This window comes from Artemia franciscana, unplaced genomic scaffold, assembly GCF_032884065.1.
Source record: "Artemia franciscana unplaced genomic scaffold, ASM3288406v1 PGA_scaffold_53, whole genome shotgun sequence".
In the NCBI taxonomy this organism is placed as follows: Eukaryota; Metazoa; Arthropoda; class Branchiopoda; order Anostraca; family Artemiidae; genus Artemia; species Artemia franciscana.
This window is the reverse complement of record NW_027062694.1, coordinates 342420-356299: the sequence shown is the minus strand read 5'-3', so window position 1 is coordinate 356299 and position 13880 is coordinate 342420. Positions and strand designations below refer to the sequence as shown.

The window sequence follows — 13880 nt, the reverse complement described above, 5'->3', positions numbered from 1 at the left end:
TTGTTCTTTGTTGGAATAATAAAATTTTATCGTATCCAAAAAAGAACGCACAACGTGACACTAACAGTAAAATGATACGATAGTAAACGGGAATAGATTTAACCCTTGTACTACTATTACTGCTAACAACTCACCGCAGCACCAAGCCACCTTAGGTCAACACAGCTACGCACGCTCCTCCCTCCAGCCCAATCTATCCAAAGCCTCCCTATTTACACCCTCCCAGGAAGTTCCAACTTCCCTTAAATCTTTCCTTACGACATCCTCCCATCCCAATCGAGGACGATCTGCTTACAGTAAATAACAATAAAACAAAGCACCAATTAAAACAGCACCCAGCTCAAACAAGAGCTAAGAGCTCATATGGCACTTGTGACGAGGCCGGAAGAGCCAAGAGCTCACATGGCATGAGCTCTTGCAAAATTATAAGAATCAACAGATTGATTTAAAGGTAAAATCAGAGGCTTAATGCCGGTCATGATCTAAAATAAGAGCTCTGAGACACGAGGTTCTTCTAAATATCAAATTCATTAAGATCCAATCACCCGCTCGTCCAACACGTCCAGAAGCAACGAACTCACCAAAGCACTGAACCCCCCCCTAACTCCACCAAAGATAGCGGATCCAGTGCGACTATGTAAATCACGTATCTAAAAAATTTGCTTATTCTACCCACAAAGTTTCATTCCGATCTCTCCACTCTAAGCGCTTTCCAAGATTTCCAGTTTCCCCCTCCGACTCCCCCTAATGCCACCAGAGCTGGTCGGAATTTAAAATAAGACCTCTGTGACATGAGTTCCTTCTAATATCAAATTTCATTAAGATCCGGTCACCCGTTCTTAAGTTAAAAATATCTCAATTTTTCTCATTTTTCCGAATTGACACCCCCCCCCCCAACTCCCTCAAAGAGAGCTGATCCAGTCCAGTTATGTCAATCACGTATCTACGAAATTTGATTATTCTACCCACCAAGTTTCATCCCGATCTCTCCACTCTAAGTGTTTCCCAAGATTTCCGGTTTCCCCCTCCGACTCCCCCCAATGCCACAAGAACTGGTCGGGATTTGAAATAAGACCTTTGTTACATGAGTTCCTTCTAATATCAAATTTCATTAGGACCCGGTCACCCGTTTTTAAGTTAAAAATACCTCAATTTTTCTCATTTTTCCAAATTAACACCCACCCCCTCCAACTCCCCCAAAGAGATCGGATTCAGTCCGATTAAGCCAAATCACACATCTAGGACTTGTGCTTATTCTTCCCACCAAGTTTCACCCCGATCTCTCCACTCTAAGCATTTTCCAAGATTTCCCGTTTCCCCCTCCAACTCCCCCAATATCATCGGACACTGTCGGGATTAAAAATAAGAGCTCTGAGACACGAGGTAGTTCTAAATATCAAATTTCATTCAAATCTGATCACCCATTCGTAAGTTAAAAATACCTCTAATTTTTTTTTAACCTCTAATTTTTTTTTAATTTTTCTTCTCCCTCCAGTCTCCCAGATGGTCGAATCGGAGAAACGACTGTTATCAAGTCCATTTGTGCAGGTCCCTGACAGGCCTACCAATTTTCATCGTCCCAGCACGCCCAGAAGCACTGAACTCGCCAAAGAACTGGAAAGCCCCTCAACTCCCCCAAAGAGAGCGGATCCGTTCCAATTATGTCAATCACGTATCTAGAAATTGTGCTTATTCTTCCCATTAAATTTCATCCCGATCTCTCCACTCTAGGCGTTTTCCAAGTTCAGGTTTCAAGATTTCTGTTTCCCTCCTCCAAACTTCTTTGTCCCCGGATCCGATTCAAACTGAAAGTGGAGCATCTGAGACGTAAGATCTTTCTATATTTAAAATTTCATTAAGATCCGATCACCCATTCGCAAGATAAAGATACCTCAATTTTCAAGTTTTCCAAGATCTCTGGTTTCCCCCTTCAACTCCCCCCAATAACACTGGATCAGGTCGGGATTTAAAATAAAAGATCTGAGTTACGAGGTCCTTCTAAATATGAAATTTCATTAAGATCCGATCACTCCTTCGTAAGTTAAAAATACCTCATTTTTTCTAATTTTTCAGAATTAACCCCCCCCCCCAACTCCCCCAAAGAGAGCAGATCCGTTCCGGTTATGTCGATCACGTATCTAGGACTTGTTTCCTTCCCGATCCCTCCACTCTAAGCGTTTTCCAAGATTTTAGGTCCCCCCCAACTCCCCCCAATGTCACCGGATCCGGTCAAGATTTAAAATAAGAGCTCTGAGACACAATATCAATCTAAATATTAAATTTCATTAGGATTCGATGAACCGTTCGTAAGTTAAATATACTTCATTTTTTTCAATTTTTCCGAATTAACCGACTCCCCCACTCCCCCCCCCCAAATAGTCGAATCGGGGAAACGACTATTTCTAATTTAATATGGTCCGGTCCCTGACACGCCTACCAAATTTCATCGTCCTAGCTTATCTGGAAGTGCCTAAACTAGCAAAACCGAGACAGAGAGTCTGATAGACCGACCGACAGAATTTGCGATCGCTATATTTCACTTGGTTAGTACCAAGTGCCATAAAAACAAAGAAAGAGAAAAAAAGAGAAACCAATCAAAAAAAAAAAAAAATGCTGGGCAAGAAATTCAGACCATGGGTAGTTCAAATTAAATAAATGAGAGTTGTAAACAGATATGTGTTATTCTACAGAAGTAAGGGATCAGAGATATAATACTTTCTTACAAAACTAAGAGCTGCGGCTCATGCAGGAAACGTAGAATGTATTTCGCAAAAACAGAGACAAGATTGACTACCCAATTGGAAATATTTTCCACAAAAAAATGCAAGTAATAAGATAGAGCTACCACGATGAAAGGTCTTAAAAGGAGATGGATACTTGCATTCATTGCAATCTATAAAGAACTGTCAAGCACGTCTTACGGAAGATCCATTTGAAAGACGGAGATAAGTGTTGTGATCAACTGGCTTGATCCTTCTATTTCTAAGAGAAATATCCTCTGGAGATTCCACTTCCTTTTAACAGAATAATATGACATAAGAAATTTCAGAGTTCGCTGTATAGTATGGTTATAGAGAGAAGAAGATATGACTAGGGACACCAGATAATATAGAATAAATTCAACATGTCATTAAAAAAAAAAAAAAAAAAAAAAAAAAAAAAAAAAAAAAAAAAAAAAAAAAAAAAAAAAAAAAAAAAAAAAAAAAAAAAAAAAAAAATGCTGAGAGAAGAAAAAGCCCATCATGTGTTCTCCTCAGCATAAAAAAGGATCTCGGATTGAAATCCATGGCCAGAACTTCTTTTCTTTCTCAGAAAAGCAGCCTAGAAATGGAGCTTTCGACATTTTTTTTTAGCAGTATCTTGAAATTCTAAGAAACCTCGGTTGAGGCTGGGTGAAATTTTCATGACTTTGAATCCGGTTTGGGGTTAATTTATCACTTTTTGGCGCTAGTATTCCAGATTTCCTTCTTTTTTTTTCTTTTTTTTTTTTTTTTTTTTTTTTTTTTTCTTTTTTTTTTTCTTTTTTTTTTACAGGTTCCCATTGATATAAGATAGAAACTGCACCCTAGTGAAACAAGAGATGGATTCCGTCCTTTCTTTGGTGGTCTTCAGATTCGTATAAAAGAAAGTATACAGCATAAAATTAAAATGTATTTAAGCCAGGTAAGGGGGAGTCCCCAATAGATTCACTGCTACATATGTTTAATAAGGTTAGAAGAAGACTAGCTTCAAAAGTAACATAATCATATTCTGTATAATCATGGATTCCCAACTGAATATATTTGATTAGGTTTATGAAAATGCCTCAAGCTTCAAGAGCAGCATAGCCAAGTTCAGTGATATCACCAAAAAAAGGAAAAAAAGAAGCAAAAAAAAAAGGAAATTTGAAGTTTCTAGCGCCAAAAAGGAGCAAAATAACCCTAAACTGGATTAAAAAATTCAGACACTATGAAAATTGAAAGTTAGCGTCGCTTGGCAGCAGTCCTGATTTTCCCTACGGGAGCGACATCATCTCTTTGAATTTTCCCATTGTCTTTGAAAGGAATCTCAAAGTTTTGAGCTGACTAATACAATACCAAAAAAGGGGGGAAATTACAGAAATATAAACCTGGAAAATTTCTTTTTAATATTAGAATAATACAATAATCAAAAATTAGACGGGAAAGCAGCTCCGTTTTCCCCCTTTAAGAGTCACCAGAAGACGAACAAAAGTATAAAGACATTCTTACCTGTGCATGAGTGTGAATACTATAGACTTGAAAATCTTGAGCAAATCTCTGATTCTGCAGCTTAAATTTGACCAATTCGACTTCAATAAATGATGGAAGCAGGACCAAAATATTATCTCAAAAAAGAAAATATTCAGAACAATTTTGATTTAATCCCTGATCTGAGGACAAATTCCTCTTCCATAGTCGACGGTAGTAGTATTAGAATATTATCTTTGAAAAAGAATTAACTAATAAAAATGTTATTTGAAAAAAAGGTTTATAAACAGGGTGCTTGAGTGCTCAAGGGTTACTTATCTTCTAAGCAAGATTGTACATTCTCGGCTTTTAAGACGTAATATTCTGCAATAAATCATAAATATTAATATCACGAAACAGTGTCGACAGGTGTCCGTAGTTTTACACTTTTAACTCTGGAAAACAAGAGATAACTAACGCTGTTTTGTTTCTGATTGACAGCTTCTACACCTTAGCATTAAAATTATTGCGCACGTGGTAACCTTTTTAATTCTTAGTTATTCCTTATAGGTACTAAGAAACTACTTGCACAAGTCTTTCGACCAAAAACTTTTCGTTCTTTTTATTGGCTAAAATTTTTCCCAACCGCACACGAGAACCAGTCTGACTCTAAGAAGGCAGATTTTCTGCCTTCCCTTTCTGGCAAAAAAGAAGAAAAAGTACAGATTCCTTTAATCAGTGTCGATCTTAGACGTAATTACTGCAACCACGATGACGTTACAGTGCCCCACTAGTGGCGACGAACAAAACAAAAAGAGACACATAACTGCTTCCCACTCAAAAAAGTAATTTTCCTTGTTGCTCAAGACAGGTGACTTTTATTCTCCTAAGTGGTGTTTTTGGCCATGTCAATTCCTCCAACTCGTGGAAACATTACAAAAATGCATGTAAACAAATTTATGATACATTTCTCAAAGTTTTCTTTGTAACTACCCCCACCAACAAAAGAAATAGCTCCTCCGGACAGAAATCCTGGATACACCCTTCGGTTTAGCTTCTATTTCGAAATTCATAAATGTGGATTTCTTTTGTACAGGTTTTTTGTTTTTTTGCTAACCCCCCGCTCTTGGCTCCGGAAAGGCCCTCTTTTAATTAACAAAAAACTGAAATGAATGAATAATGGAATAACTTCGAAAAATGTTAAACACAAGAGGACAGGAGAACCCCCCCCCCCCCCCGCTTTTAAATCATTGTATAAAATAGAAAAAAAATAGATAGAATGACCGAAATGTTTCTTTTGCTCATAAGAAGCTAATATTCTGTTATCTCTCAAATGATAAGCAGTCCAGGTGTTAACAAAATTATACACTTTTATTTTGATCGCTACGTCCAAAAGCCTATAATAAAGAATTTATTCTAAAAATGCCTTCTCATATAGGAAACATCTTTAGGTAATTATAGTAAATTATATATTATTTATCTTATTTAGCAACTATTTATATAAAATAAGTAAATATCCACGTTTCATTAAATCGAGAAAAACTTAAACTTCTTCAAAACATTTGAAAATTCACCTAAAAATTGGCAATGAGCACTTAAAGGCTATAAAATATATACTTAAAGCACATTTATATCACACTTATTTCGGACATCGCTGAGGATTGCCCCAGTTGCAAAGTCCCCAACAGGGTCAAAAGTCAGTTCTTTTGGACATGTATCTTACAGCTCCAGTCAACTCGTGCATTTCTGGAATGGAGCTAGATTTTTATGATGCTTGCAGTCATTCTCGCCGTGCCGAGCTGATTATTTTGATGTACTTGAATGTTGATATTCGTAACTTTTAAGAATTTCAAAAATTAACATGGGACTATTAGACTATTAGGACTATAAGAAGACTATTAGGAGAGGCAAACCCCCCGCTTTTAAAGACTCTTTTGCACAGGTTTAATTTTTTTTCATATTAATTCTGTACGTTTTTCTACAATCCATGGTGGATGTAATTTAATAATTCCTGTACTCCTCGTACAGGAATTAGGAGAGGAACCCCCCCCCCCCGCTTTTAAATCATTGTATAAAATAGAAAAAAAATAGATAGAATGACCGAAATGTTTCTTTTGCTCATAAGAAGCTAATATTCTGTTATCTCTCAAATGATAAGCTGTCCAGGTGTTATCAAATTTTTTTTGATGTTGTGAAAAAAAAACCGCCCGTAAGGGACTTGAACCCTTGACCCAAGGATTAAAAGTCCCACGCTCTACCGACTAAGCTAACCACTTGCATGTGTGTAAATATAACTTCTCAATAACTTTTAAAAATTTCAAATTAACATGGGCTCTTATGGAGAGAAATGCGTTAATTAAGTAGCTAATGCGTGGTTTCTGGAAAACAGGGAGGGAGTTATCGGATCGAGCTGAAACTTCGCGGATAAGCTCCTGGGCCGTAGGGGACCTTAACTTGTGAATTTCAGCCCGATCGGACAACGTTAAAAGGGGGGGGGGTCGAAACTTTCGGGGGGTTAAGATTTTCCTACGAAACGTTCCAGGAAAATTACTCGGAGAATTCCGCATCGAATGAGTCTTCGTACACCCAGATCCGATGTCGGATGTGACCTGTAAGCGTCTAGAAAAAAAAAAGAAAATGAATTTTAAGTGGCTATGCGTGGTTTCTGGAAAACAGGGAAGGAGTTATCGGATCGAGCTGAAATTTCGCGGTTAAGCTCCTGGGCCCTAGGGGACCTTAACTTGTGAATTTCAGCCCGATCGGACAACGTTAAAGGGGGGCTGGGGTTGACGGGTCGAAACTTTCGGCCAGATTTTCCCCATGAAGGAAAAGTTGGAGGGGGATGAAACTGTGCAGGTTTCTTAGTTGGAGCTCGGGCTACGAAAAGCATCCCTCCCCATCCCTCTGCGACCACTGGAACCGAAGATCGCTTAACATTGTCGTGGGTCGCCTCTTTATAGAGGCACGAGTGTGCCTCCTTGACATTAATCGGATTAATACTTACCATCCCTGAATCAGCTTCAAATGGTGATTCTTCCTCACTTAAAAATTGACCTAAAAATGGACTTTTCAAGGCTTCAGACATCCCTTCCCCCAAAACATATCCAGCAATATCACAGCCCCCTCTCAATAATTATTTAACAGCTATTAAATACAGCACTCCTTTAGCAATACTACACATACAAGACATCCCAAAGATCTATTACTAGGTGGCAAATCCTGTCTGTCAATATCAACTAGAATAGGTAATGTTTTGTCAAGGGATAGCCAATGTCTATAAGTTGCTAGGTTTTCTTGAATAATACTAGCCTAATTTATTATCGTCATCCGCCAAATTGGCTTAGTTCTAACCACTCTAATTTTGCCACTTACAGAGGTGACTTACAAAAGATGATAAGGAAGATATTGAAAGAGCAGGGTTGCAAACTGCAAAAGGAGAAAATACTTGAATACTTACTTTCAGCTTCCCTTACCGCGAGCTCAATAGACTTCAGAACAAGGTCACAATTGAATTTGACGCCACCATCACCACCGGAACTAATGAAATAATCACTGTTTATTTAATATTATTATATTAATTATTTGTAATCATGACAAATATCTTAATTGTTTATATAACTCACATTAATTAATTTATTTTTATACAATTATAAGGCATAAATACTATTTATTTGAAAACCTGCCGTATCAAACAAAAGTACAACAAACAAAAGCAACAAAAACGAATATACACAACATGTAATAAGAAACGCTATTTAAGATAAAGAACTAGAAAATATAACAAAATTACTTCAAGGAAGTGGGAAAAAAGATCAACTGGGTCAGTACTGGAAAACAAAGGTGTCATAGCTTCAGCAATCACATTAACCCCAGCTTTCTGTTGGCAAGAGTTGTATTTTGTTTTAACTATTTGTACTTGTAGTGCATAAACAAAGACTTAACAATAACAGACTTTTGTAAAGAGATGCTTTTTTTTCTTACAGAAATAGTGGTATCAGCATTTGTTATAATTTCTTATAGGATAAGAATTATGAGTCCATATGTGGGGGGGGGGCACTTAGAGGATATTTTACGAAGAAAACTGAGCAATGGTTTGACTCGTCGGAATTAGTAAAGATTTCCTAGATCAGTATGATAAACAGCTAACTCACGAGCTACCACAGTAAGCACCTTCAAAAGTAGATACAAAAGATACAATGAGATACAAGTATATACAATTAGAATTATTAAAGACGTAAGATGGGAAAAGCAACTTGACATTTGATACAACTTTTTGAGCAACTTGAAATTTGATACAATTTAAATTTGATGAAATTTGATCCAACTTTTTGAGCGATTTGAAATTTAATGCAATTCGAATTTGATGAAATTTGATACAACTATTTGAGCAATTTGAAAATTGATACAACTATTTCAGCAATTTGAAATTTGATACAATTTGAATCTGATGAAATTTGATACAACGACTAATAAGTACGTGTGTAAGAATTTATTTCGAAGGCATGATTTGCGACAGCCTGATTTTTCAGTCGTAAAACAATACCAAGCCATGCTAAATGTTCATTCATTAAAGCCCCAAAAGCCCCAGACAGAGGAGTCAAACCACTCAAGTGCCCACATTTCACAGCTATTCATGACCATCGTTATTACAATGGCTTCTAAGATTATAATTTAGTCGTAAGTTTTATCTCCCTATTCTTCCTATCTTCCAAACAATTCTACCTATCTTCCGAGCAAGATTAGTTATTCTAGGCGTTTAAGACGTAATATTGCGTGATGGATAAAGATTATTATCACGAAATACTATTGACAGGTGTCCGCAGTTCTTTAAGCTTGTAACTCTGCAAAACAAGAGATAGCCAACGTAATCTTGTTTCTGATCGGGAGCCTCTAAACCTTAAAATTCAAACTATAGCGCAGGTGATAAGCTTTTTCATTCCTTTGTTATCGCTTACAGATATCGAGGGACTAATTGTAAAAACTTTTCGTTCTTTTTTGGCTAAAAGTTTCCGACCCACACACGAGAATCAGCCCGGCTAGTAAGAAGGCGGGTTATTAGGCTTCCCTTTCTGACAAAAATTAAAAATGCACATTCTTTTAATCAGTGTCGATCTTAGAGGTAAACGTGTTTTACTAGGTTGCATCTATTGCTGCAACAGCCGTGATGTTTCATTGCCCCACTAGTGGCTACGAACAAGCATCTTCCAGACATTTCTGCGTATTATATCTTCGCTGTAGGCACCATCCTTACTAGTAATGCCATCTAGTTAAACAGAGATATACATTCGGTCAATTTCCACCCAACCCAACAACCACTCTGTATCCTCATTAATTCCTGATCAAAACGTCTTTTTGACATTGATTCTGGTTCTAATCACATACTTTGAACACTCAGAACCTTCTAAGCTTATTCATTCCTTCGTGGTACTCATTTATGGTCAGAAGTTCAAAAATCTGGAAACATTCTTGAAAGTTTTTTACGGATAATATAAATTCAAAAAAAGAGGAATAATACCGGAACAATAACTCAGTTTCGGTGCCGGAAACCTATTTTATTTTTCCCCAAAATGGAGAATGGAACTGCTTTTATTTAAAACAAGAGATTTTAGAAAAAAAAGGAGAATTGAAGTATTGAAAGTGAAAGTCATTGACAAAACTCAATTTCAAATGACAATGAAGTACGGTACAAATGAACAAAATTTGCAGAAATTTTTTGGTGAAAAATAACATGAGTGTTCGCCACCAGGGTATCAAACCTACCACAAATTAATTATCTACTCCTGTTTCTGTCTATTTCCCAAACACGCTTGCCGCCAGATTTTTTCAAGAACCAACATAAAAAAATAAAAGGAATATTTCGCTAGGACACACAAAAAAACCGCTTTTTTAGCGTTAGAAAAAAAACAAACACTTTTGTCCAGGCTGAAAGACGAGGAAAAAAAAAATATAACGACAGGATATGTAGCAATTTGACCCTTTGTCCATAAGGATAGAGGTTCGAATCCTGGTGTTGCTGGTTATTTGAAGGGGAGTCAGTGGAATGATTCTGACAGCTCAGCCAGAGTTGACCCAGCTCTGGAAATGCGTACCTGGAGAAATCTAAGGACGTTTAACAGAAAGGGTGCGCGAAAGCACAGGATGACTTGCCTCAACCCCCAATTGCACTTTCTGGCTGAAGGGCTACGAGAAGGAGATCAGTACCGCCGATAGAGACTGTAATATCTAATGCTGTATTCTTTACCTTTTTTTGTAACAATGTCTCTACAATCATCAAATAACCTCCTCACAACAGACAGTATTGAGGTGCAACCCCGGGGTTTGCAGGTTCAGCTTTATCCATTCCCCTATCAAAAAGTATTTTCTCTATTTTAGCAGACTTCTAAGTGTCTACTAGTTTCTTTATCTTCAAAAAAAAAAAAAAAAAAAAAAACACTTAACTCTAGGAGAGGAATCATCTTGTCAGGGTTTCGAGACAAAATTATAGCATTTATCCAACTTCATTTACTTTTGTAATGATTGGTTCTAACCATATGTGGTGAAACTTTGTATATGATAAATATAGTTTGGCCTATCATTTTGATTGATAGACAAATATAAGTTCTTTTTCCTTCGGAAATGATGGTTAAACATTATCAAAACCAATGGGACTTTTTTAAGATCATTGGGACAACCAGACAATGAGACAATGTGCTTAGGTCAATCAGACCAGTGGCATAACAGAACTTTTTTTTTTAGTTTTCGGTTTCAGCGATACTTTTAAAAGAAATAAGAAATTTTCATTTCGAAGACAATTGAGATAGAGGTTCAAAAAGGTAAATTTTAATCGAAAGCGACAATTCGCAGTTGACAAAATACAATTTGGAAAATATGGTGGCAATTTGCAGGCTTTGCGACAATTACAATGTAATTACAAATTTCACGTTTTGTGAAATCGGAGCATAATGTCTTCTTTCCTAAATATGTCCAAAATTTGTAGACAATTAGAAATAACTTATGACTGAAAATTCTAGCCACATATTTATCAAAACTAATGGAGCATCAAAAGCTATGGAACATTCCTCATGCAAAAATTAATGAGTATCCCCCCCAAAAATATATATATATATATATATATATATATATATATATATATATATATATATATATATATATATATATATATATATATATATATATATATATATATATATATATATAGTGTCATCAAACCTACACGCAACAGGTACATGGATGAAAAATAAATCATAAAGCAAGTAGAAATTAAAATGCATACTAAGTCAAGTACACACCAACAAAATTACAAAGAACAGGAGTTTACTCTAAACCCAAAATCCTTCCTAGGGCTGGTGGTACCCGAAGAATTACGGAATCCCCCCTCCTGATTCAAATATAAGAAAGCAAAATTAAAGTAAAATTTAATCAAAGTGATCATCCCATTATATATATATTATATATATATATATATATATATATATATATATATAAAATATATTATATATATATTATATATATTATATATATATATATATATATATATATATATATATATATATATATATATATATATATATATATATATATTATATATATATATATATATATATATATATATATATATATATATATATATATATATATATATATATATATATATATATATATATATATATATATATATATATATTATACATATATAAAAGAATAAACAGACAAACAAAACGAGGATAATTTTCACTCAGTAAATGAGAAGTAACTGACCGAAAATTATCCTCAATGTCATTTACCCCTGTACTTCTTCATATTTTTTTTTCTTCATTTCTCACTCATCATGTAGCCAGTTCTTGTTTCTGAAACTATTAATGAAAGACAGTGGTTGCAATCCAATCTATTTCTTTTAACACAATAGTTCCCATAGACTTTCTGTACCGTTAAATCTTATAAAGGTGTGATAAACATAGTAAGGTATAACAAAAATTTAAGGGTCTTGTATAGACATACCCTCTCAGGTTTTGTAGCACTTCTCGAATTTGAGGTTTGACAAAATACAGTTTGTCAACACTGGCTCCCATGTCCAAAAGCATTTTTATGGCAGGAATATTTGTTTGTCTATAGGCAGCTGCTAAGGTAGTTATCGCTGAAAAAAGAAAGAGTGGGTAAAAAGAAAGGGAGGGTAATGTAAACCTTTCACACATAATATACATAGCAATGGAAAAAGCGTCAAGAAAAACACACAAATGATACAATATACTTTAACTAGTCAGTTAAAGCAGCATTATTATATCCTTTAACTAGCTAATTAAGCAGGATTAAGTGGCTTTCAAGCAACATATGTAATTTCCTATGCTAAGTAGTTAAGTTACTTAGCCTCAAGTATAGAATATCACACTTAAACAAGTCCTTTTACTTTAGGCTAGCTTAAATATCTATAAACCATTAGTTTATCGTCTAAAATCATCAGAATTATCATTAGTCAACCATTTAAAAAAATTAAAATAAGGAATGGATAAAGAGCGTAACGTAAAGTCTTAAGTTATGTCGGTGTGAAAGGTTTGGGCATAATATAGTGTGAAAGCACCATCTATTTCTGGAATTCTCATTTTTAGCTCTGATGGTAATATTATAGTTATAGCAGCAGGATGATTGGTGGTGAAAAGACGACCAGAAAGGCTTTCTAGGAAAATGAAGTACTCGGTTTTTCCAATTTTTGCCAAAAGAAGTAGAAATACTTTCAGCAAAATCTTTGACTAGAGATACCGGTAATTGATGATTATGAAATTCTTCAACTTTTCTCAGTTTATTAGCAACGTGTAATACGAAAATCTTGGAAATTCCAAAAAACTAGCCTACCAAAAAGGGCTAAATTCAGGAAAGCAGTGTTGCATCATTTGATGTAAGAGCAGCTACAGATCATTGATAGTTGGCTACTGGATATTCAATGACCACTTAATGCATGACCACTATGTCCTTACTGCAACATAGAATTCTAAGTAGAGCTCGAGTTTTCCCACCACTACCTATGTTATGCGAAAAATCCCCAATTTGCCCAATAAAATTTAATTTCCGTCAAGTCAACAAATTGCTCGAGAAGCCAGCGACAATTGCTTACCGGAGAAAATGGATTGACAGGACCAGTGAATGTAATTTAGTAGTCTAAAACTGCATTTGGTCCTATTTCTGCTACTGCAACTACTGAAAACTTACCACAGTACGAAGCCACCCGAGGCCAACGTAGCCAGGCCCATTCCCCTCCATCCCATTCTATTCAAAGCATCCCTCTTTACACCCTCCCAAGAAGTTCTCATTTTTCCTTTAATCTTTCTTTACGGCATCCTCCCATCCCAACTGTGAATGACCTGTTTTCCGTTTAGCCCTAAACGATTGGCGGAAAAGGACAATTTCTGGCAATCTGTCATCCTTTATCCGCAGAACATACCCTAGCCATCTCAGCTTTTCCCTCATTATAGGGGATATTTATAGGAACCGGAGTAGACCTATTTTTGTAATAGGAGCTATATCTAGGTCCCTTTTAAAAGTAATTTGGTTTTATTAAAATAGGTCGAAACCTATTTTTTGGGTCGGAGCTTGTTTTGTAGTGAATGTGTTTTGTTTCAGGATAGATAAAACCCACTAGTTAAGGCTCAAAAACGTAAACAGCCATCTACATCTCACATATATAGACACAACCTGTGACAC

General features: G+C 35.7%; 1 protein-coding gene across 1 annotated transcript in view; it reads right to left on the bottom strand.

Annotated features, from left to right (window-relative positions):
• LOC136041986 (3'-5' RNA helicase YTHDC2-like) overlaps positions 1-13880 on the bottom strand; it is a 103272-nt gene that overhangs the window by 64057 nt on the left and 25335 nt on the right. Inside the window, exons 7-9 of the mRNA XM_065726806.1 lie at positions 12186-12321; positions 7645-7724; positions 4230-4345 (exon numbers count right to left, since the gene is read on the bottom strand). Of these exons, the coding sequence (XP_065582878.1) occupies positions 4230-4345; positions 7645-7724; positions 12186-12321 (332 nt within the window). The remainder of the gene's footprint in view (positions 1-4229; positions 4346-7644; positions 7725-12185; positions 12322-13880) is intronic.